This window comes from Bacillus rossius, chromosome 1 (assembly GCF_032445375.1).
Source record: "Bacillus rossius redtenbacheri isolate Brsri chromosome 1, Brsri_v3, whole genome shotgun sequence".
Lineage (NCBI taxonomy): Eukaryota > Metazoa > Arthropoda > Insecta > Phasmatodea > Bacillidae > Bacillus > Bacillus rossius.
This window is the reverse complement of record NC_086330.1, coordinates 375,618,420-375,643,049: the sequence shown is the minus strand read 5'-3', so window position 1 is coordinate 375,643,049 and position 24,630 is coordinate 375,618,420. Positions and strand designations below refer to the sequence as shown.

General features: G+C 35.8%; 1 protein-coding gene across 6 annotated transcripts in view; it reads left to right on the top strand.

The window, feature by feature from the left end:
• The window catches only part of LOC134528537 (ubiquitin carboxyl-terminal hydrolase 20), an 80,904-nt gene that overhangs the window by 10,165 nt on the left and 46,109 nt on the right, over nt 1-24,630 (top strand). For 5 of the 6 annotated variants that reach the window (XR_010074406.1, XM_063362253.1, XM_063362254.1 and 2 more), the window contains 6 exons: nt 577-715; nt 5,108-5,276; nt 7,184-7,373; nt 15,893-16,033; nt 19,827-19,948; nt 22,747-22,925. Coding sequence is in view for 5 of the 6 variants with exons in the window: in XM_063362253.1 (XP_063218323.1) it covers nt 577-715; nt 5,108-5,276; nt 7,184-7,373; nt 15,893-16,033; nt 19,827-19,948; nt 22,747-22,925 (940 nt within the window). In the remaining variant the exon portion in view is untranslated. The remainder of the gene's footprint in view (nt 1-576; nt 716-5,107; nt 5,277-7,183; nt 7,374-15,892; nt 16,034-19,826; nt 19,949-22,746; nt 22,926-24,630) is intronic. The other variant, XM_063362250.1, reaches the window with a different exon arrangement.

Sequence of the window (24,630 nt, the reverse complement as noted above, 5' to 3'; positions counted from 1 at the left end):
ATAAATTAATTTAAAATTTGTTTAATCACATTGATTACTTTATTTATTTGGAGTTTTTATTTCTGACAGAGTTTATGTACGAGTGTTGAATTTACATTTCACAGATAGGTCTTGTGTTTTGTGATATCTTTGTGCTTTTTTTTGGTTAATCACGATCAAAGTTGCTGCTATGTGACTGTGCCGTACAGGGTGACGAAAACATAGACATATAATATTTTTGTAACATAAATACTAGTTTACCGGCTGTAGGTTTTTAGTATTAAAAATATGGGTTTTCCAGTGTTATTATCCTGAGGAGAAAAATTATATTCTCGAAGTTCGGGGATGTTCTCTTCCCCAACTTGCATCCTGAGTATATATCAGGATCCCGTCCACTTCTAGAAGTAAGTGTAATGCAGCTTCCTATCCTGGAGAATAATTGTTATTCAATTTGACTTATTGGAATTTTTTTAAACACTTGATTTGATATTTGAGTCACATATAAGAAAAAAGCTAGTATTAGCTCAGGTCTACCTGAGGGTGTTGTCGGAGGATGGCGAGCGGGCAGGACGGCAGGTGTGTTGTCTCCGGTGGCAGGTGCACCCCATGTTCCGCGGCTACCAGCAGCACGACACGCAGGAGTTCCTGCGCTGCTTCATGGACCAGCTGCACGAGGAGCTGAAGGAGCCGGCCGCGGACTGCCCCCGCGACAAGGGCGAGGCCCTGCGCTCCCACGGTAACACCACCGCCTTCCTCGTGACTAGAGGCACTTTGCCATATAGCATTTATATAGCTTCAATTTTAATAGACTAGAAAATTCTTACGTGGTTCTATTATTCATTATTCGATTATTCCATATTTTCAATACGGTTTGAAAATTTTCTATATACACAATTCACGATGGTATAGCTGTCCATATAATATAAAATTGCCCCTTAATAACATGTAACATAAAAGTTTAAATATCACATTTGTAAAGTACCTACATCAATTAAAACTGAAAAAAAATAATTTGCTACTGAGATGTAAAAATATCAATGCAAAAAGCAGTCAATGTTGTTCAAGTAACAAACATAAGTGTCAAAAATCACTTTCACAAAGCCGAATATCAAAAATAATTTTCACAGAGTTCTTAAATAAAATGTAACTTTACCAAACACATAAGTCACTAACAAAAATTAAGACAGCATTGAGCATGTTTCAACAGTCTTTTCATTCATGCTGGTTCTTCGATCTGTGACAATTAAATTATATTTGCTAAAATACTGTTCAGCATCAACACTGGTTAATAACCTTAATTTTATTGTGAATAGCAGTGCAATATTTTAGTTTCACAGATTACTGTTTGTTTTTCGGGTTAGGAAATTAGGAAAACACTAGGTACGTTCAACAAATGAGAGACAAAAGCATAGCTACATTGCTGCCATGTTTTTTTTCCCGTTAAAGTGTTGACTGAAGTAGAGTTTCGTAATTTTTTTTTGATAGTTGCAAAATATAAGCTGCGTGTGTTGTAAACTTAAATTAATGCATTTTTATATTTTAGTTGTCATTTAACAGTAAATAATTTGATTGCTTGTGTTAATATCACACACGAACGCACACGTTGGCAAACATGGCCGCTTCAATGTTTTCACTTTCTTTCCCGTGAAAATATTCATGCACGTAAATAAACGTCTCTCTTTAATCGTTTACATTTGTTGGGTCGTACGTTACGTTTGCTGTTAACATGGTTTTCGCGTGAGCCTATGCGTATTTAAATCGTGTTTCGTGTTATTTACAAGATTCATAGATCGTGTTGATTGTTTACATGGCTCGCCATCGTCACCGTTTATTAGGTAATCTCAAACACGGTAAGAAGATGCATAAAATAAAGAATGTTCTTTATTGTATGAGGTTAGGCCATTAATAATAAGAAATGGTTTGTTTAAATTTAGGTGAACCTAAAACTGACTGGAAATTTTAATATTACTTTAAATTTTAATTAGGGATGGGGCGAATCCTGATTTCCTCGAATCCGAATCCTAACTCGAATCCTCGACTGGAATTGCCGAATCTCGAACCCAAACCCGAATCTTTGAATAGATGATGTCCACATATCTAATGTAAGTGAGATGTATTCTACTAGCACTAAAAGTCCCTTGACTTTATCACATGTAGTTTGGTACATTTATGGTATAAGTGTATATAAAGACAACAATTTTTTCTTGAGAAATTTCAGTTTTAGTACAGATTAGCGGTTAGGATTTTTTCTATAAATAAGCTAGAGGTCTGCGAGCCTAAGAATTTTACTTCGAGCCGAGCTCGAGCTTTTGTGGTACAGTTACACTTTTGGGAAATTATTTTTATCTTAAACTTAGTATAATGTTTGAATAAAGTATTAAAATGAAGTGGGCTTATTAATTTTGGGTAACTATTTACATTGTGTGTTTACATTTTGCACTGCCATAAAAAAAATAACATTTTTTTCCATTGAATTTACATGTTTCCATTGGTTCATTAGTAACTGATATCATCCAACTAACATAACCAAGTATATGTTTGTGTAAATGTAACAAATCTTTGGGAAAATTTCATCCTTGTCAATTTTTCTGGAGTCCTTACTGAGCTTCAACAAACTTAGCACCAAAAATCATGTTGTTTCAACATTTCCACTTTTCAGCACAATAATTCTGAGAGATTGTCACAGAGTATTAAATTCTGTTCTTTAATCTATCATGCAGAACAATAATTTGTTCTGCACGTTCAGGAGTTAAATTAGCTCTACGATTGGAGATAGTGTTTCCAGCAAAAGAGAAGCGTCTCTCGCTGGCAACCTGCTTGGCTGGAATGCTTTAGTAAAATTGCTTAACCTCAAAATTAGTGTCATAAATATCTGTAACTGGTCATTAAAGTTTAATCAATTGAAAGTAATAAAAATAAAAGCATTTTACTTCATTCAATTTACACTTGCAAAAAAAACACACACACATAAACCTACATGGAAATTAAAGTCTTTTTCAATATCCTGAAGTCTGAAATATGTTTACTCATGTCATTAAATGTAGAGCTGTATTGAAGAAGCCGATTTTGCCAATATTTAGTTGAATCGGCATTTCTGCCGACTTCCGATACAGTACGCTTGTTAATTTTCGGCTGATATTACTGAAAAACGAAAGAGACTGCCATAACCTAAAAATCCACGAGTACCATTTTCACTTTTCGTAGCAGTACTGCATTCTTTCACATCGCATTATTTCTTAGCAACATGTGCCAACCATACATATCAAAGTTTAACATCCTTTTTTTTTTTTTTTTTTTTCAACAATGTTCTTTAATATGTCATAAATAAATAATACATTACTATCACGGTAAATATACATTTCGGTTGTTACGGTAACTATAGTGCAAATATGGTAGCTATCATGCTTCTGTAGTAATTATGGTATTCTACAAAGAATCTTTAGTTCTTATTATGGTAATTACCTTAAAATAACTTTCGGGTTTGTACTGTAGTTATGGTACATCATCCATATTTCTTCGTATGTTGTTGTTCATTTGTCTTTGTCTTTTCTTCATATTTACGTGAGCCATTATTTGATACAGGAAGTTTCAGAAAAAATTTTAACGGACTTTATATCACACATTTAATGGCGTAAATGATAAGACCTCGGGCAATTTAAACGCTTTATACGGAAAAACCTACCATGCGGAACCTCGTAAGCGAGTTTTACTGTATTTTTTCCCCGTAAATAGTAAAAAACCGAATCCTTTGACGAATCCTTTATCAGACCCGCCGAATCTTCGAATCCCTAGGATTCGGCGGATTCGGCGGATTCGGCGGATATTGGATTCGGTCGCCCCATCCCTAATTTTAATAATTACTTCTAAAAACGAGATTGTAGCGTTTATTTGTCGGTAAACCATTTTGTCACGTTTATTCGCGCCTATATAGTTTTTACGATTTTCCAGTGCCTCTACTCATGACATCCAGTAATAATCATTTCTTATAAATTTTTTTGTCAAATTTCAGGTTGGATGTAAAAATTTTTCCTTTCAGAACTTATTGTGAATGTAATTCTCTGAGTTTATTTTTTTTATTTTTATAATTCATAAGTTTATTTTTTAAGTAATTTTTTTTTGCTGGCTTCTTTGTGTGGGAAGGCGTGCTGACGTAATTCTCCTTCGTTTTTCCACGACTGAGGCTTTGTTTCACACGCTAGGCCCGTGTCACTGTCACGGGAGTGTGAGAAAGAGACAAAATCGCTGCGTCGTGGGAACAGAATTAAGCATTTCGTGGAAGTTTTTGTTGCCATGTGCCGTGATTGGCCGAGAATTACGTCGGTGAGCCCAGGACACAGTCCGCACGAAGGGAAGGAAGGCTGTAATTCAGTCATTGTCTGAACAGCAGGCCAGGCGGTCGTTGTTCGAGCGCTGGGCCAATCAGGCAGTGTTCGGGGGATGGCTCCGCGCCTTTCTACTTTCTGAATGTACAGTTTAATAATTTTTGTTCTGTTCTGAATATATTTTGATTTTAATTAAATAAAAAAAAATATTACATCAAATATCAGTATAAATTTTTTCGTAACCTGTATGTTTCACTCATCACCTAATTTTGAGCTAGCCGGAGGTGGTGAGTGGTAACAATGTTTATCAGAATTACTTTCGGTATCATTGTTTTTGTGTTTGTAAACTCTGGTTATTCACATACACATATAGTGTCCAATTGAACTCACATGACCCTAGAGTGTATGCTAGTACTTTTGTCGCCAAATTTGTGTATTTTGAATCGAGAAGGAAAAAAATTGTCATACAGAGATGGAAATGCCTTGTGTTAAATGCAGTTGGGTCTGTGACAAAGCAAACACCTTGTTTTAAAGATGTTCACAATATACAGGTTTTACTGTATGATAGTTCATACGTTAAATATTGGTTTTTCAAATTTTAACTAAAAAGTTGTGTGTGAAGAAAGTAAATGAAGACCACTTGTGAAATAATTTAATTTTTTTTCATTCTCAGTTACTGTCCCCAACCTTAAAGAATAACAACTCGCAAGTTAAGCGCAGATGCCTGCAGCTGAATATTTATTATATTCTTACTGTATTAATTTTACCGCGTTGTCTGACAATCGACTTCCTGGTTTCCTCGCCAGAAGACTGCAAGCACGTGGTCGAAGAGTTGAGCGAGGAAGAGGACGTGGGCAGCGGGGGCGTGTCCAGCCAATCGCAGTCTGAGGGAGAGTACGAAACCTGCGACTCGGGGGTCAGTGAACGAAGCTCTCTCAGCGATGGGGAGAAGTCGAGACTCGGCAGCAAGCGAAAGTGAGCGACAATGTGTGTGTGTGATGATGCCACTGCATGTGATTCAACAAGGTGTAATAGGTATTCTTGGTAGTTGATTCAAACTCATGAAAAGTCAGATAACATCAAATATGTAATTTTTAAAATGATATTGTGTCAATCTTGATTATGGATTTTCGTTTGTTTGCCTGCAGCATGCCTAGTTTTCCAGGCATCTTTTTTTCTGTCTTTTATGTTCTCAATTATTTTTACAGTTGAGACTGGAATTAATTTCTTTATGCTGCATGATTAAAATGTTTATTTAATTGTATAGTCTGACTGAAGTTAAGTGAATCATATAATTGTGGGTGTTTTCTAGAAATAGTGTTATTTGTTAAATTGATGCTGATGTTAACCCTATTTCTTATTTATCTCATTTGTTTATTTCTATGGGTCAATAGCCTTTTGACCTGGAAAAGTGATTTTTGTTCTATATACAAATATTACTGCTGAAAATGATGATAAAAGTGTTGCAAGTAATTTGAAAATACCATACACTAAAGCCAATTTTTTGCCAACACTGTTTGTTTTGCTCATGCATATTGAACAGTATTTTTCTTGCTAACACTTCATATGTTAATGACATAAAACAAAATGAACCACAGTTATTTTTCATTCATAATAAAATAAACAAATTTAATGTCATGTATGTACCACTATCAGTATTATATCTGATTTACAATACACATACAAATACAGCAGCAGAAAAAACTGCTGAAAATGAGAATGTCCCAAGAACATTAAAATTAGAGATGGACGAGTTAAACATTTTTGGGTGAGTTTAACTGAGCCGAGGTGAGTAGACGAGTAGACGAGTTGAGTCCAGAGTAGTTAATTTTTTAGTTAAGTCAAGCTTGAGTATTTGCAAGTTTATTTTTATTGCAGAATATTAAAATGGGTTATGTTATTTATTGAGACTCAAAATGAAATATGCATGTGGAAACTGACAAGTACAGATTATATTTGATAAATGCTACATCAGTAATTCCTCATTGGTAGAGGCCTGAAAAAAGGGTTATTTTTCTCAAAAGCTGTGTTATTTTTCACAAAATTTGCAACAAAAAGTGAGGTTACTTTATATTTATGTGTACTTTTGATGGCATTTAATTAAAAAAAATTAAACTATAAAATAACATATTCTATTTCATAATTGTTTCATCTTACTACATTTAAAACTAAATGTGCAGTCATCAAAAGACAGCATAGTGAACACTTCAACATTGCTTTGTTTCAGGTTCTGCCTTCTGTCTGTGGCGACAGTTGTAGTGACTAAGTAACCATTCACTGTCAGCGTTTGTACGTGTATAAACAGCATGCAGGACTGTTAGTGCAAACTGTTTTAATTTACATTCAGAAAAGTCAGAAAAAATGTGTTTTGACTTCAAAACATCACAATTTGCGTTATTTTTTTTTTCGAATTTATCGTGTTCACGATTTTTACAGGTTCCTACTTGTTAGTACTAATTTAAAATAATTAACAAATAAAATTTATTGGCATCAGAGTTGGATACTATTTTTTATGCCTTATTTGGTGATTTATTAAATATCATTTGTTTATTTTGTAGAAAAGTGTTGAATGTTATTTAGATTAGATCAGATACATTAAGTATTTATTACATAATATTTATTATGTATTAAATAAGTAGGTATTATTCATGTAGTTTTGACGGGAGTACAAAGTGTAAAGTGTCGTCCACTAGAAAACGGGAACCGAACTACTTAAATCAAAACAGACAGTAAGTATTCTCTTTGAGTGAATTGGAAACTGCCATCAGTGACCCCTGGCGGCCCAGGCCAGCGGCTGGATGATGTGCCGAGCCGCAGGGGGCCAGGTTGAAGGAGAGGAAGCTCGTGTGACGTGACGATGACGTGACGGTGATGTGATGCAGGCTGTCGCGGTCGCCGTCGCCGCCCCAGCAGGAGCGGGTGCGCTCCAAGAAGAGCCACGGCTGCCCCTCGTCGCAGAGCTCGCCGGTCCGCTCCTCCCGCAAGAAGCAGCTGCCCAAGTACCGCAGCATCATCTCCGACGTGTTCGACGGCAAGCTGCTCAGCTCCGTGCAGTGCCTTACCTGCGACCGGGTTCGTTCCTCCCTTTCTCCCTTCCTGGCCTGGCCTTAGTAGTGATTAATATTCTTGCTTAAATCTTGTTTTATATAGATATACATATATAAAATACACACACAGACACACACACACACACACACACACACACACACACACACACACAATTATTCTTAAATATTTTTCAAATAAAATTTTACTACACAATTAAGTTAGTTTATTTTAAATTTTTATGAGATTAAGGAAAAATTGATGCAAAATACATTCCAATGAAAAAAAAAAAAGGAAAAAAAATGATGAATCACTAGGGCCTGGAAAAATTAGCATCTATTTATTACATAATTAGCATTTATGATGTTGAAAATTAGCATCTATTTTCCAGAAATTAGCATCTATTTTTGAGAAATTTGCATAAGATATTAAAGTTACATAACAATACAAGAAGTTGTAATAGTGTTTATACCCATTATGACGAATTTTAACACAAACCAAAATCATTAAACGGTATTTGTAAACAAACGTTTGACCACTAGTAATTTCAGATGGAAACAAACTGACGATTCGAGTTGACCAACTTCAGTACGCTAAATGTGCACCACAAAATGTATGATTTGTCCCTATGTAAAATATTGATCAGAAAAAAAATTTGAAGACTAAAGTGATTATCAACGAATGTAAAAAACCGCGTACTAAAATATTTGTAGTAGTTTTCAGCATTTAAAATATTTTCATTTTTATCTTTGCAAGTTCACTACGATCCCGTCAACGACCTAGATATTTTCTAGGTTGTTGGTTTCCGTGATGCGCTTCCCGGGAAATTTTGTTTTGTTAGGTTAGATACTCTTCATGAACAGGCAACACACGATGCAATGGCGAACGTAGGCGAACGTGATGTGATCTAACAAAACAAAATAACTGCGTCGATAAGTAGTGTGAACATTCTTTTCTAAACAACATTCAACGGTATCTTGAGTAAATCGTAAAGAATAAATTTACAAAATTACTTATTCTATACTATCATGCGTGATATTTGGTTAAGGAATGTTTTATAAATAAAGGTTAGGATTCGGATTTTATTCCTTCAACAAGCCTTGTCAGAAGCTATTGTTTACGGTAATTGTGTTATGGTGGCTATTTTCAAAAAAAATACTTTGAGGAATGTGTGTTCAAGCCATTTTGTTGCATTCTATAGTGGTTTTTCGCCCGATAATGGCAATTTTACCGCGATTTCGCAAATATAGCATTTATAACAACAATTAGTAAAAAATCGCATCTAACCTCAAAATTCGCAAAAAAATCGCATCTATCGCAAATTGCGAATTTTTCCGGCCCCTATGAATCACTAACAAAGATTATTCATTACATTAAAAAATTTAATGTGTGCTATGTTGCAGAATAAAAATCAAAATTTTTTAGTAAATTTTCTTGTGTTCCTTTATGTTATAAATTTGAAATTTTTGAATACTCACCTACTCCTAAGTGATGTACCTGTCATTTCCATTCGTTCGTAATATGTGGTTACTTGTGTGGCTTTCTCTCTATGGCACTAGGTAATAAAAGACAGCTTAATTCTAGAGCAGTAAATAAACATGCTATCGTACGTGTCACCATTGGGTGGAAAATATACAACATTTTGATAAGCAAAATTAGAATGAAGTTCTTGTCTTCAACACAGGAAGATTAGTTACATTACATGGTTGCTACAGGACTAGAAAACCGGGAAAACCGGGAAATGTCAGGGAAATTAAAATGGTCAGGGAATTCCGGGAAATGTCAGGGAAAATTCTACGAATTATGGAAATTTTAAAGTTGCTTATAATTCAAACAAAGCTTTGTTTTGATGCACTCGTACCGCTACCGAACGACTCCGCTAAAAGGCTTGCAGCGGGGGGGAGGGTTGAGAATGGTCCCTACCTATCCCTAACTGCAATACAGAGTGTAACAAGAAGAAAAAAATAAAGGGTTCTATTACCCTTATTTAAGGCGCAGTAAGGTTTTGAATTAAATCCAAAGCTACCAAAAATAACATTTTATTATAGACGAAACAGGTGTGTGTGTGTGTGTGTGTGTGTATATATATATATATAAAAAGTACAATTTTAGATAAGAGACGTAAATAATAATAATACTAATGATAATAAGCTGCACACACTAGCTCAATATACCAATTGGGCTGTAGTAACAATTCTGTGCATAATAAATTATTCATGAGTCAATTTGGCACATGGCCACAAACATAGAATTCTTTACATTATACATTTTTGTATATTTGTATATTTCAATCGCCTTAAATCTTTTACTTAAGTGTTTACAATATGATAACGTGGTTTTCGTGATTCATTTCCGAGATTTTCATAGTCCAATAAATTTGCAATCAACTGCATTTACACGTGAAATCTTACTGCTAATAAAGAGGGTATGAGATACAAATAATTTACATAATACTAGTGGTGCACCGATGCGGATACCGATGAATCGTAATCGGCGATTATGGGTACTTACCGATTAATCGTAATCGGCGATTATCTTAACGATTACTTTGCCGATTATCTACGTCCCGGCGTAATTAAGTAGGTTTTTACCGTGTAATATTTTGTTACACGTTTTAGGACGAAATACGGTAATATTTGTATATATTACAAAATTCATCTAACTCCGTCATATCAAGATTACAGATATTTCGTTAAGTTTAATTAATCTCATTGCCTCTAACAATAAAAAATACATTTTTCCTATACGTTTATTTACGTTTCGTCTTTTGTTTAGTGGCCTTGTACATTACCTATAGATAGCCAGAGACGTAAAATAGATGGCACACAATCAAAGTACCACAAGCAGTTGCAGTGTATTCTATGAGAATCGATCTTTTCGAGTCGTAGTAGCGGTTCAAAATCGTGGTCCCGGTTCCTTTCAGAGTTCATCACTGCGTTTTACAAACTCGTTATGGGCGTCTTTGGTAACAACATCCGTTGTTGTGTTATTTGTATGTGACGTGAAAAGTGAAAAAGTATTTATAAGTTTATATATTCAGTGAACATAAATAAAATCACATGTGCTAGAATTGGTTTTTAGTCATTTTTATATAATTATAGTAAGATGGCGAGTGGTGAGAAAAAAAAGTGAAGTGTGGAAACATTTTTCTATAAACTCAAGTGAACAAAATAAAGCAGCATGTTTACATTGTTAAACGGTAATTTCTCGATGCAACCTTATGTGATAGTCGATAATAATGCTAGTTTTCCGCAACAAAAACTTACCCATTGTAAATTACAATTATTAGACTGTAGTTCAAGTTGTTTACAACAACAAATATAAATAGAAGTTAATTTAATTTACTCTTTGCAATGACTTAATAGTGTATTTTATTTTTTTTTATACTGTTATTATAACTGTATTCTCAATTTTACCTACTCTTGTAATTAAATTCACATGGGAATAAAACATTTTGTGTGCATTATTACACTTAAAAAAATTATTTCATTATAATCGGTAACTGAATCGGTATCTGCCGATTATTGCTCTCATAATCGGTAATCGGTAATCGAATCGGTAAAGCCATATCGGTGCACCACTACATAATACGCAGTTTAGATTACGAGCATAACATTCGTATAAAACATAAGATAATAGTCTGCTGAAATAATAGTGCAGAAAAAATCAAATACACACAACTTTATCCAATAGGACGAACGTTACTTGCGCAAGACCTCTGAACTGTATTAAACAGATGGCTATTCATGACTAACAGGATATAAGGTACAACGTATTCTTTCAGCTTACGTCAGTATATTCTTATACCTATCGTGATTTTAGGAAATAACGACATAGCATATATATATATATATATATATATATATATATATATATATATATATCGATTTCAGAGCAATACAAATTTAAATGGGCCAAACGCCCGTTCTACAACTCTATCATTAAACCTACTACTGACTTGAAATATATCAGACGTCTGCACGGAAGTACGTCGGGCAGTGACGTGAATGAAGCTACAATCATAAGCAAGGAAACACGAACTCTGGCGCATCTACTACCGACAAGAGTTTGATGTAAGTAAGCCTTACTGAGCGCGACGCGAGTGCCATAAAAGAGAGAAATTCAAACATCCAGTATTCAAGTTTGCACTAAATAACAACGAAGCGATACGGTAGGTAACCATAACATAACTGAACCTACTAGCATCTGACCGCATTCGGACATAATAACCTTCCGAAACGTAACGACGGCGAGCGAGACCCCATCGATATTACCACTAGCATAGATTCACAGTGCTTAAGCCTAACATCGCCTAATGCCCGACGGACTGTCGATCACTCCGAAGAGCAAGCAGACAGTGACAAAACATGCAAAATCTGGAGTTTATATAGGCCTCTGAAACTACGCCACTAGGCGCGCTAAAATTGCGGCGGGGATGGAGGGAGTAGATGGGAGTGGGGATGGAGGGAGGGAAGGAGACTATAGGGTGGAGGGGGAAAAGGGGAGGAAGACGATGGGAGCGCTACCTATACCGACCGACAGTGTAGCCAACTGCTACAGGCTGCTGCTTAAGGTGCACGGCAACTGCAACTTTTTTTTTACTTGGTCTACGATTGTCCGTTGCAATAGGCTGTTACAACCACCCACCATAACTTCTGGCCAATCTAGGCACTCGTTTGTTCACTAGCGAACCCGGCCTTCATTTGTTCGTGTTTTGATCCTTTTTGATTTGCCCTTGAGACTTTGTGTTTTGTTCCGTTCCATGCAGTGAACTACAGAACGGGCATGGCGTTGTTTATCTTTTGAAGGCTATTTTCACGTGGAATAAGATGAGTACAAAGCTTATTACGTGAATTTAAAGGCGTTGTTTCAGGTGAAGTTAGTTTTTGATGCGATCATAAGAAAATAAAGTGCATTTTGATAAAGAAGCAATACCAATTCTCATTTTGAAAACTATCAAGCTGAAAACACGTGACTTTTGTGTGCGGTTATGTTTTTGCATTTTTTCTAACAATTTTTTTAATTTTTTTTTTCAACCGTATAATCCGTGAGTTCTGTTGCGTGACACTTACATTGTGTATAAAAAAAGATGCATATCTGAACATGTTTTTCCCCAGAATCGTTAGTTAACATTGTAAGAATGTAAGAGTATTGCATGTTGTAATGCTGCTATTGTAATTCTCTAAGTAGGCCCGTTATATTGCTAGGTGTGAATTTGTAATAGTTTTTGTATTTGTGTAGTAATATTTTTTTTAAGAATTCATAAACACTTTTTTAACCTAACCTGAAAATATTATGTACTTTTTTTTTTAGCTTAGAGATGTCAAAGAAAACTACTTTTAAGGAGAATTGACTCAAGAAGTCACAGTTTCAGCATATCAAACCCTCTGCTAAAAACATAAATTCTGCGTACTGCACTTTGTGCTACAAAAGTATTCAACTCAGCAGTATGGGCCGAAGAGCTCTCACCAGCCATGTCGAAGGAAAAAAACACATTCGCAATTCTGCCGTCAAAATAACACAATAAAAAAACCTTATTTTACCTCATGTAATTTTTATATTACATTTAATCATATGCATGTTAATATTTATGGTATGTACTTCATAAGAAAGTCAGGGAATTTTTCTCTTAAATTTCTGGAAAACAGGGAAAAGTCAGGGAATTCTAAGATTCTATTTCTGTAGCAACCATGCATTATTACTAGGAACCCCAGAAAATGGTAAATAAAACTGGCTCATTTCGGTGTAAAAAAATGACAAAAGCGGTGCAAAAAAAATGACAAAAGCGGTGCAAAAAAAACGGTGTAAAAATTAGCAAGCGGTGCAAAAATAAGCAATTAGTAGAGACCCCAAAAAATTGTGAAAAAATTATGCCATTGGCGGTGTAAAAAAAAAACCTCATAGCCTTACTGCTTCCTTATTTGCCTGGCCAATTTTTGGACATAAGTTTCTCTAAGAGTGTTGGCTGATGATGGCAAATCCCCTGCACCTAAAATGTATACATAACTTACAATATACCTACTTATAAATAGGTAGCATTTATAAGGTTATCGCTGAAAAATATTAATGGGCTAATTATTCAAAACAATTCTTAGCCAAACCTAACCTAACCTTTTCTAGATTAGGTACTGCTGGATTACAGAGTCAAACCATCAATCAATCAGTCAAAAATATACCGTATTTACCCATGTACCACCCGCACATTTTTTCTGAAAAACAACATTCAAAAGTCGGGGTGCGGGTCATACACGAAATTTGAGGTTTTGGACAACAATGAAGACTTAAAAAATTGGATTTATAGTACATTACCGAATGCTGGACACATTTATTACAATGAAAATACAGCGAAACCCCTTATTTACGTTACCGTTATTTACTTTTTCCCGATATTTGCACCATTTTATTTCGGTCCCGTTTTAACCTCATATGATGCAATGCAATAAATTTCCTTTGTTTACAACGCGCGTATAAACTGCTTCCCCCAATTTACGCGGTTTATTCTGAGATTAACGCTTTCTAATTTAAATAATCGTAATACGACGTATTCTGATGTGTTTTCAAGACGTTTTTAAAAGTATTAAACTTTATCCGTAACGTGTCGGGAGTCGCTGTAATCCACCTATAAAACGTAAACAGCGCCAGTTGGCATCATTCGGTATAGAGCGCGCGCACGTAGTCGAAGATCGATAGCGATAGCTCGCAAACTTCTTGCTACGCGCGCGCTCTGTTTACAACCAAGTTAACTATAACTGGCAACCCGCGCCATTTTATGCGTATCAATACAACTCACGTTTTTGCTACGGGTTTTTTTACGTTGAATAAAATGGTTTTATGGCATCACTCATTATTTTTAATTATTTGGCACTACGAGCTTTATTTTTATTTGCAGGATGTTGCAACGGACTGAACAGTTGACGATTGTGGTTATTGCATACAAACATTTTAAAATTTATTTCACCAAATTTACGTCTGTTTAGCAAAATTGATCTACTATTTTGACAATGAATATTACTGTTTTTTTTTTCTTAATATTTCATGCATTTGTGTTAGTAAAATTCTGTGCTGCAGTTATAAAGAGTTTTCTTTGTTGTTACAATGACAGACTCTTTTTCCCTATTTATGCAGGCACATGTAAATAGACATTACAGTGAAAAGTTTTTTTCCAGAGAGTATGTTGAAAATTTGGGGTGCGGGTCATACATGGGGGCGGGTGGTACATGGGTAAATACGGTATTGTGGTGTGCTCACCATTTCACAATGCAATCCATCCTATTTATGTGTTTGTAATCTGAGGTACTTGCATATTTATTTGAAGTAAAGGTAAGTTAATCGATAATATTGTAGGCCTACATACGCTTATGTACTTTTATTAGAGGGGGAAAACATTTCTAAATAAATAAGGCTAACCTTCAACATGGGTGTTACACCATTCCCTTATAGCTGGATGATCAGCTTTTTCCAAAGGAATGTTAACTTACAGCATCATATTAACAAAATCAGAAAAAAAAATTCTTGTTTTCTGCACTTTTAAGCTTGTTTGCTTTATTCACGTTGTCGCCTATCGAGATTTGTTTAGACACGGTAGAATGCTTGACAAAATAATTGTCTTTTTTGTTTTGTAATTTGCCACATGATTTTTGCACGTGTCTTTGCGTGTACAATCAACCCGCACGTTGCAGAACTTGCACATCATAATTTTGTCCCGCTGATCAAAAATATAAAATCATCCGATATTATCTCTCTTTCGCGATCAAACATTGTCGAAGTTTTCGGCATCTTAGCCACAAATTCAATTGTATCACAAAACTTACAAAATGTGGACGGTAGTTGTAAACACTCATAGAAATGTGCACGCAAAAATGACTGCCATCTTAGCTCGATGCGATTAAATTAGGTTAGAAAAATCGACACCAGTGCGCCTTGCGGCAGAAACGACCATTATTCAAAACACGAAAACTGTGGAGTCAATTTGTTATGTTGGTAGTGTGCACATATCGTTTGTTGACAATTTTTACATTTTGTTTTCATTTGCGATGGCAATATTTACTGCTTGTAAACAGAGTAATAAAAATACGTGGATTTCAGTAACGTGTCAAAACGAAGATAATATCACGGCACTAGTCTTTCAGTCTATGTTTATTTCACGCCTATGTTTATGATGGCTTAAATAAATAGAACTTACGACATAAGGACATTATTTTGTGCGAAAAAGCGCGAATTTCGCGCGAAAATTCGTGAATTTCGCGACTATGTCAAAATCAAAGGAAAGTCGCAAAATTCGTTTAAAGTATCAAATTTTCGCGTTATTTCGTGAATTTCGCGCTTCACCATTTTTCGGGGTCTCTAATTATTACTTATTCATAGTGTAAAATGTATGCAGAAATATCACGTAACTGACTATTTTACTTTAATGAGTGGGGATTTGATTAATTTAATTAGAAATACATATTATATTAAATATTTATTCTTTATAAGCAGGCAGCAGTTGTGGGAAGCCTGGCCGAGGAACGGTGCCACGGTGGAGCTGCGAATGTGCTTGTTCCCAGGTCTCGACGAGGGTGGAGACGTTCCAGGACCTGTCGCTGCCGATACCCAGCCGAGACCACGTGAACATGCTGCACCAGGGCTCCCTCACGCCGTCCAAGGGGGGGCTGTCCGCGTGCTCGGACGTGTACCCTGGCGACCAGGTGAGCTAGGGACAACATCGACCAATCTGCAGAGCATACATTCTTAATTGTTTGTAAGAGATATTTTCTATTAAAAAATCTTTAACGGATTTTATTAGCTTATATGTTATAACTTAACCTCTTGCTACCTGAGGTTTAAAGGAAACTAGGCAAGTACGACAAAAGGGGCTCCCGAAGCCTGTATATTTGGCGTAAATAGTTTCAGTATGATTTAGATTTTTTGTGAATTCGATCTCTAAACTGTTCACCAGTCCCTGAGCTTTTCTATAATTTTTTTTTTTTTTTTTTTTCCATTTACGAGGACTAGGTGAAAATAACCCGAATAGTCCATATTTTGTCACGAGCTTTCGTTGACTATTCTATTAAAAGAATTTTATTTTATATTTTTATGGTAACAAATAATTGTTTCTATCTCAATTCAAGAAAGCCTATTGCTATGTCACCATAAAGTACTGAAATACAACTAAAATCATGTAATTAATCAGCATACTTAATCAAATATTAACTGAAATCACAAAAAATGTAATGTTTTAATATTGTTATAAATTCAATGGATGATGAGTGTGGCTTCTCTGGCAGTTGCGTGTGTGTGCACTCAGTAACTCTCTCGGAGTAGAAACAGAACTTCACAGCCACACGTTGTTCTCAGAACTGCCAGGGAACACACACTCATGGTTTATGGGTGACACCACTTGGCAGACCGACTCATGAAAGGTCCTACAACAGCCCCCTACCGGAGAACACTGTTGCTACAAGTACGTGAGGAGCAGCATTACGATTCCGGTTGTTTGTGGGTCCCCCCTCGTATGATTGCTGTAAAGTCACTCAAGTGGTGCACACATGACATTACACTAGTGAATATCTGTTGGAAATGTTTGCGATGGAACAACAAGTGCAAAGGAGGTATTGTGTTATAATTTCAGAAATAGTGATTATGAGAAAAGGGTGAGTGAGACCTAGAATTATCAGATGGCTAATTATTATAACACAATATCAGACCTTCTGGTTATATATATTTTTTTGGGTCTTTTGTGTCTCCTTTACTGGATTATTTTGAGTTTAATACACACACACACACACTTCATAAGTATCTAAATAATTGGAATTATAGAAATTTTTTGGCAGACACTACTGGAGCTGTACCGATTAACAAAATTTTGCAGATATGCAGATTCAACTGTTGTCATTTCACTGATTCCGAACCGATGTGGGGGAAAACACGTTTTAGTTAAAACAATTTTCATAAAATATTTGTTAAATTACCCAAAAGGCTCCTTAAAAAAACATGTAATGTATTTTAGTTTTGAGTAAACAAAAGTTCATTAAAAAGAAAGATAATCTAAGATGAACCTAATGTGATTTTTTTTTTTTTTTTAACTTGACCCATTTCCAGACACACACAGACACAGGCACAAATATATATGACAAAGATTTTGGGGTCTAGGTACCATAAAACGAAAAACTATATAATAATTTGCCAGAAGTCACACCATGGTAACGGCTACAATAGGTAGTATTTTTTCAAAATCTACCCAAAAAAGGCACCACTGATAACCTCTGAAGTTTACTAGGTTTTTTTTTTTTTCTTCATACCTATTCTGCTACCATTCCCCAATAAATTGTACTTTTAACATGTAATATATTAAATATTACAATATGTATTGATTCTTAAACTTAGTTTGTGAAACAAAAATTTAAAGGGTTGAATGTTTCAACACCAAAGTTAATATTTTTAATTTCTTATGAATTTTTTTTTTTGTTAACTTTAGACTTAGATTTGGATTCGAGGGGTTTTATTCTGGGTACACTTTGGGATTCAAATTCGAGATGGGATTTGACCCATCACTATTAAACATGCAAGATTTTGTATCTTTAATTTGCCCCTTCTTTAATTGTTTTAAATATAATTCATAAAACTTCCTTGTTGTCCAGTGATATACAGTGGAATCCCGCCGTTGCGATCCCCCTCTGATGCGTCCATTCCGTTTATACGACCTTTTTTGAGAAACCGTGAAAAATTTCAGCAGAGAAAGTCGAAAATTTGAGTAAAATCGGCTGAAAAACAAGTCTGTTACACTTTGTTGGGCGCTATGTGTTCACGTTTATTTTGGCAAGAGCTGTACTGTAAGCAGGCAGGCATACAAAAGACGGCTAAAATTAGATACCACCCCTCTAGACTGTCCACGCGGCAGTGTCTAGCCGAGCTCGGCGGGTCCACTATCGCACGAAAAGCCGTATCAGCTGTCATGTTATCTTACCCACCCCACACGAAGCCGCTGTGATAGCTTCTGCGAGAGCGTAAGAAACTCGTCCGGCCAGGCTGGCGGTAGCGGCGGCTTGACGTCATACATGACGTGACGCTTACCTCTCCCATACCTTGCTAATTCTTCAAGGCTTATCCCTCCCAGAGCCACAAACCATGTAAAAACACACCCCCCCCCCCCCCCCCCCCCCCCCCCCCTTATCCACTAACATTTAAACACATTCCCTCCCTTATTTAAACCTTCTGCGTGAGGAACTGTCAGCATCCTCCTCCCCTCACACACCGCGTGCGACAAAAGCCAGGTTGTATAGTCCATTCTCGGTAAAAATAAATATTATTATGGGCTTATACGACTGTCCTTCGCCGTTAATAAATACTTTATAAGTTTAAGTTCATATGATACAATTTGTTTATTAGTCACACAACAGTTTCTGCTGAAAAATCACTAATACGTAATACCTCGAATTTTATTGAATAGAAAAATTTAGCAGGGCCGTAAATATATTTATTTTACTGCATAGTTACTTTTCCGTCTGCATTCCAACGTGTTTTTCTCTTCTTTTTTTTTTACATTGTGAAGGGACATGGACAAGATAATTGCTTGAGCTGTCAAAATAAAATCGCTGACGGCAAGGGTGGAAGCGCATCCTGTCGGTCTGTCGCTGTGATTATCTACTCCAAAAACATGTCACAGCATTTCAGGATAGCATTGTTCTTATATCTTTAGTTTATAGCCGAATGTTTTCTACCTGATCCACACAAGTTCCTTCGCCACTTTTTGAACGAAAATAACCACCAGCCGGCTAGCATAGCCGAACTTGCATGACTCAAATTCATTTAGCGCGAGTATTTTATGTATTTGGATATATTTAGGGGGGGGGGGGGGGGGGGGGAGGAATTGGCCCGAATTCTCTATTGCGACCATTCCGTTTATAAGTCAGTTTTTCCGGAAACCGTGAGGGTTCGCATCAGCGTGATTCTAGTGTACTTTTGTAACTGTATCAAATAAACTTTCTGACATTACATATGTTATTTACTTGGTTGTTTTTAATTTTGTATTTTTTTTATATCCATGTGTACTGAATACATATATTATCTTTACAATAATCATTTAAATGTTTTTTTTTGTAATAAAAACAACCCCCAAATTATGTAGTACTCTAATTTATGATTCATTTTTTCTTTTTAATTTTTATAGAATCTATCTTTATTACAGTTATTTTGTTACTTTATCAGTTGAGATTACACTGGTAAATGGATCTTAAATTTGAATTTAGCTGAACTGGTTATTTGGTAGATAAACTTGACTTGGAATCTTTATATTTATGGCAGACGATGAGATGAGAATGGTGCATTGATGGAATGCTATTATGGGGGAAATAGAAGTATCCTGAGAAAATACACGTGTTAACATCAACAGTTTTCCAGTTTTTTGAAGAGAAGTTTAAGCTAAAATGTTGCTGATGGGTATAATATGGTAGCATGCTTTCTGGCTGTAAAGTTATGACTGGTGTATGTGCTTTGTTGCAGGGTTGGGTGTCTTGGCTGTGGGAATGGATTCGGAGCTGGTTTTGGGGACCTACGATAAGCCTGCAGGATTGCTTAGCGGCTTTCTTTAGCGCTGACGAGCTCAAGGGGGACAATATGTACAGGTGCGTGCTAGTGGTATTTCACATGTCCTTCACGGTTCTCGGGGAAGGGTAATTGTTTTTTTTCCCGATCCCGTTATTCAAAAATTACATATTTCATAGACACCCGTGTTTAATATTCTCCGACATGAACTGAACATGTTGTTTGATTTTAATGTTAATTTATTTCTAAAGGTAGGAGTCTTGTGAGAGAACTGATACTTTTTTCCTATAAGTGCATGTAAAACCTCCCTTTGAAACAAATATAAGACTAAACACATGCTGCATGCTTTGTGTGTTTATGAGCGTGCACAGAGTCTATTTAAAGCGACTACTCGAAGTAATAGTTAGATGTGATGCGACTGTTACCTTGGTGCTACGTGACTTGTGTGTGGTCAGATTATAGTCAATGCTGATAATTCATGTTGAACAAATAAAGATACCTTCCAGGACATAAATTATCTTCAGTTTATCAGGAATTTGTGTAGAGGTGAATAGAAAAACAATTTTTAAGAACCAGAACCGAACTGAGAACTGGAATTAAAGTAAAAATCCCACCTCACTTCTTGTAATTTGTATTATGAGTTATGTATGAGCAATTTTCTGGTGTGAAACTAATGTTCCCAAAGTTTTTTGCAATAACTGATAATGATACCATAGTAAGGTGACTTACGTTCCCTTAATCTGCAACATGACTGAAAAACCTATGGTCATAAGCTTGTCAATATCCTGTAGTTGGTATCATGTCATTAAGAGTCGGAACATCTGAGGTAAGTTTAGTATGTTCCTGTAATCTTTAGTGTAACTTATGGTCATGGGTCGACAGCATGAATGATATTTCAGTTGTCGGTATGGAGTTGGTAGCCTGACCATGTTCCCAGAGTCTGCGTGACCATGTTCCCAAAGTCTGTGACAATCATTGCTAAAATATTTAATCATAGACATTGAATGTCTATTCCGCTCGTTCAATGCACATGCAATTTTTTTGCTTTGATTCATTTTTTTCACAAAAAGATTTGTGATTTGTTTCATAATTCCGTTTTACATCGATATTCTACATACCACTGTCCCAGAACATAAAACACACACTACTTTATCGCCTTGATTAATCATGCGCATGCCATATTTCTCAGTCCACTAAAATTGAAAGTCTCTTTGACTTTTTGTTGTAAACATTGAAAAACGTAATTGCAGCCAATGACTTACAAACGAAACCAAATGAAGATGAAGACAAGTGAATTGCGCGCTCACCACACCCCACCCTTGCGTCGCTCGCGCTCGTCAATCCGTCCGTTGTTCATTTCAGTCAGAAGCATATGTGATATCAAGCTCTCTCTCTCTCTTGCAATCTGTTATGTTACCGTTATGACACCAAAACAAAGGTCAAAAAAATTTTTCAATCAAGTACATAGTTTCTTTGTGTTAGCATGCCAGAATTATTTTGTTGCGTGCAATCACTGAGCTGCGTGTCATTGGTTCGCCATCGTGTACTAGTTAGTAGTCTGGGACCGTTAGTGTGATGTGTGTTTTTTGGGGGTTGGTGCAATCCAAGATTCCTGTGGACTGTAGAGAGTCCGATTGTATTCCTGGCTGTTTATGTAAGTGATGGTTTTGTAATTAATAGTGCGACTGTATGTTTGTTGTATATTGCATTGTACAATGATTTTCTTGTTGAAATTTTAGGACTGTATATGTTTGTGGCTTGGGTCTGAACTCTGTGATTTTATTTTGAAATTAGTGACTAGCTCTGCCTCCAAGGCCGGCAATGTGAACAGAGGCATCACTGAAACTACCTGGTGTTCAGCACACATTCCTAATTGTATAGGGACACTTACCTTTTAAGTTTTATGATGCTGTATATTGTACCAGACAAATATGGGTACCCACTTTTATCGCATAGTCGTCGCACTCGCGTAATTGTCGCATGATGTTTTTGGTCCTGCTATTGGAATCTGAGTGCTTTGTGTGGGTATTTTTTCTGAATAAAACGATGTATTTTAAAGTAAAAATCTAATATTTATTTGGACATTACCACTCACTTATTTAATTAACGGAAATACGAAGTTGTCTGATTTGTGAATTTTCTTTTAAAGATTTTTTAAACGTTATAACCTTTATCTGTTCGTTTGCGTCGCCGCGGTGTACCACTTACAAAAATTTAGAGAGCGCTAGTTGGCATCATTCATGTTTGGTTATGTTGCTTCCCGTATAGAGCACGCACACTTAGTCGAATATCGATATCTCGCCGATTGCATGCAACGTGCACTCTCTTTCGAGTGCTGAGTTAACTACATCTGATGGCCCGCACTCTTCCGTGGTAAGTGTGTACTACGACGATGGTTATGCGTTTGTTAAGGCTCGCATTCGGGTCACAGATTTTGTTTTTTCTATTTAAAGTTGAAGAAAGGTTTTTGTTGCATGACTAAATTTAAAAAGTTTTTAGTGCTCTTTTATACTTCACTTTTTAAATAAAGGTACTTTCCAGGAATGGGTTATGTTTTTATGAATAACTTTACCTAATAAATGTTTTTTTTTCTCTCACATAAACGTCAGACCCCTACTTTTCAAACTTGATTTTAGTATAAAATGTGCGACGATTATGCGATAATACACAAATATGTGCAAGTAATACATACTTCATGTGTTATTATATGTGTTTTATATCTTCTCTATTTATTATGATTTTTTTTATATAAATTAATTTTACATTTATTGCATGGAAGTTTACATTTTCCGATGATTTGTTGAAAGGTTGCAATGTGAGTGTTGGCTTGACGCTCGCTCTGCCATGGTATCTAACCGTGTTCTTGCCGCCCCCACAGCTGTGAGAAGTGCAGCAAGCTGAGGAACGGCGTGAAGTACTCGAAGGTGCTGGAGCTGCCGGAGGTGCTGTGCATCCACCTGAAGAGGTTCCGGCACGAGCTCATGTTCAGCTCCAAGATCAACAACTACGTCTCGTTCCCGCTGGAGGGTCTGGACATGCGGCAGCACCTTCACAAGGGTGAGGCCTTCACACTAGTTCCTTCCCCGGAGGAACTAGGTGTCCAAAATATATTGCTACAACCTTTTTTTTTCTTATAAATACTCCCTTTGGATGAAAGGGCTTTTTTTTTTTTAACTAAATGTTCAAGTAAACTGATATGAAGATGTTTATTTAGTAAATAAGTGCTGCACAGTGCTCAATCAGCTTGCTTTGAATATTGATTTAGTTATAAAATTTTGACTTTCCCTAACCTATTTTAAGGAGTTATGTTTTAATTATTAATAAATATAGTTTTGCCAGAAATTGTAAATGTATCAAGTGTCTGTGGTGTTGTTATTGGGGTATCAGGAATTGGTAGGGTTGTGCGAATGTTCGGTATACCGAAACCGAAATCAAAATTTTGCTACTTTCATTTTCGATTTCGGTAAGAATTTCATCTGTCGAGGTTCGTTTTTAGCGAAATATTTCGAGCCAAACGAAAGTTCAATAGCTTACCGAAGTTCGTTTGTTCTAGTTGAAAAAGAATTTGTAATTTAATTAAAATGTACAGTAGAATACCGGTACAATAACGTACCTTATTATAGCGTATATGTATTTCACTTCAACATATTTTTTTTAAGTCCCCGCCAAAAATCGTATCTTCGCCATGCAAAACGGTTTCAGTTTAAAGTATCATTTTCACTATAACGTATAAATTCTACTAGTAGCGTGGCATTACTACACCAAAATTTACTTAAACTGGTAAATAAATTTCCAGCTAAATGATTAATGTAGTAGAACAAAGATACACAAATACCACCGCAACGTATTTTCTAACCTCTAAATTCTCAAAACAAAGTTAACAAACAGTTGCACGCACAACCATAGATTATACCGTACGTAGTATGCGACGTGAGCAACACAACACCATTCGATACATCGAAAGACGGCAGTTTGAGAGAAGTATTCATTATTTAGACAAAAGTGTTACGCTGCGCTAAAAATACTGTTTGATGTCTGTGCCGGGATTGTTTATTGTTATTGTTGAGTTTATTTTCAGGTTACGTTATTTAGACACCGCATTGTATTTGTGGTACAATATGAATGATCCTGAAGATAAAAAGAAACGAAAGCAATTTACGCTTAAGGAAAAAGTGGATATACTCAGAGAACTAGACAAGGGGAAAAAGCAAGTCGCAGTTGCGAATACATTTGGCATTGCGGCTCTCCTGTAGCAATTTTTTTAATATATTTTTTTCTCTTTGTAAAGATGATATGTATGTATGTTTCAGTACTAAGTACAAAAACTGGAGGTCCCTGTAAGTACTTAGCACTGAGATTCTGCTGTAATGTCTTTATATGATTTGCAAGTTATTACTAATAACTAGGGTTGTGCGAATGTTCGGTATACCGATACCGAAATCGAAATTTTGCTACTTTCATTTTCGATTTCGGTAAGAATTTCATCTGTCGAAGTTCGTTTTTAGCGAAATATTTCGAGCCAAACGAAAGTTCAATAGCTTACCGAAGTTCGTTTGTTCTAGTTGAAAAAGAAATCGTAATTTAATAAAAATGTACAGTATAATACCGGTACAATAACGTTCCTTATTATAAAGTATATTTCACTTAACGAATTTTTTTTAAGTCCCCGCCAAAAATCGTATCTTAGCCATGCAAAACGGTTTCAGTTTAAAGTATCATTTTCACTATAACGTATAAATTCTACTAGTAGCGTGGCATTACT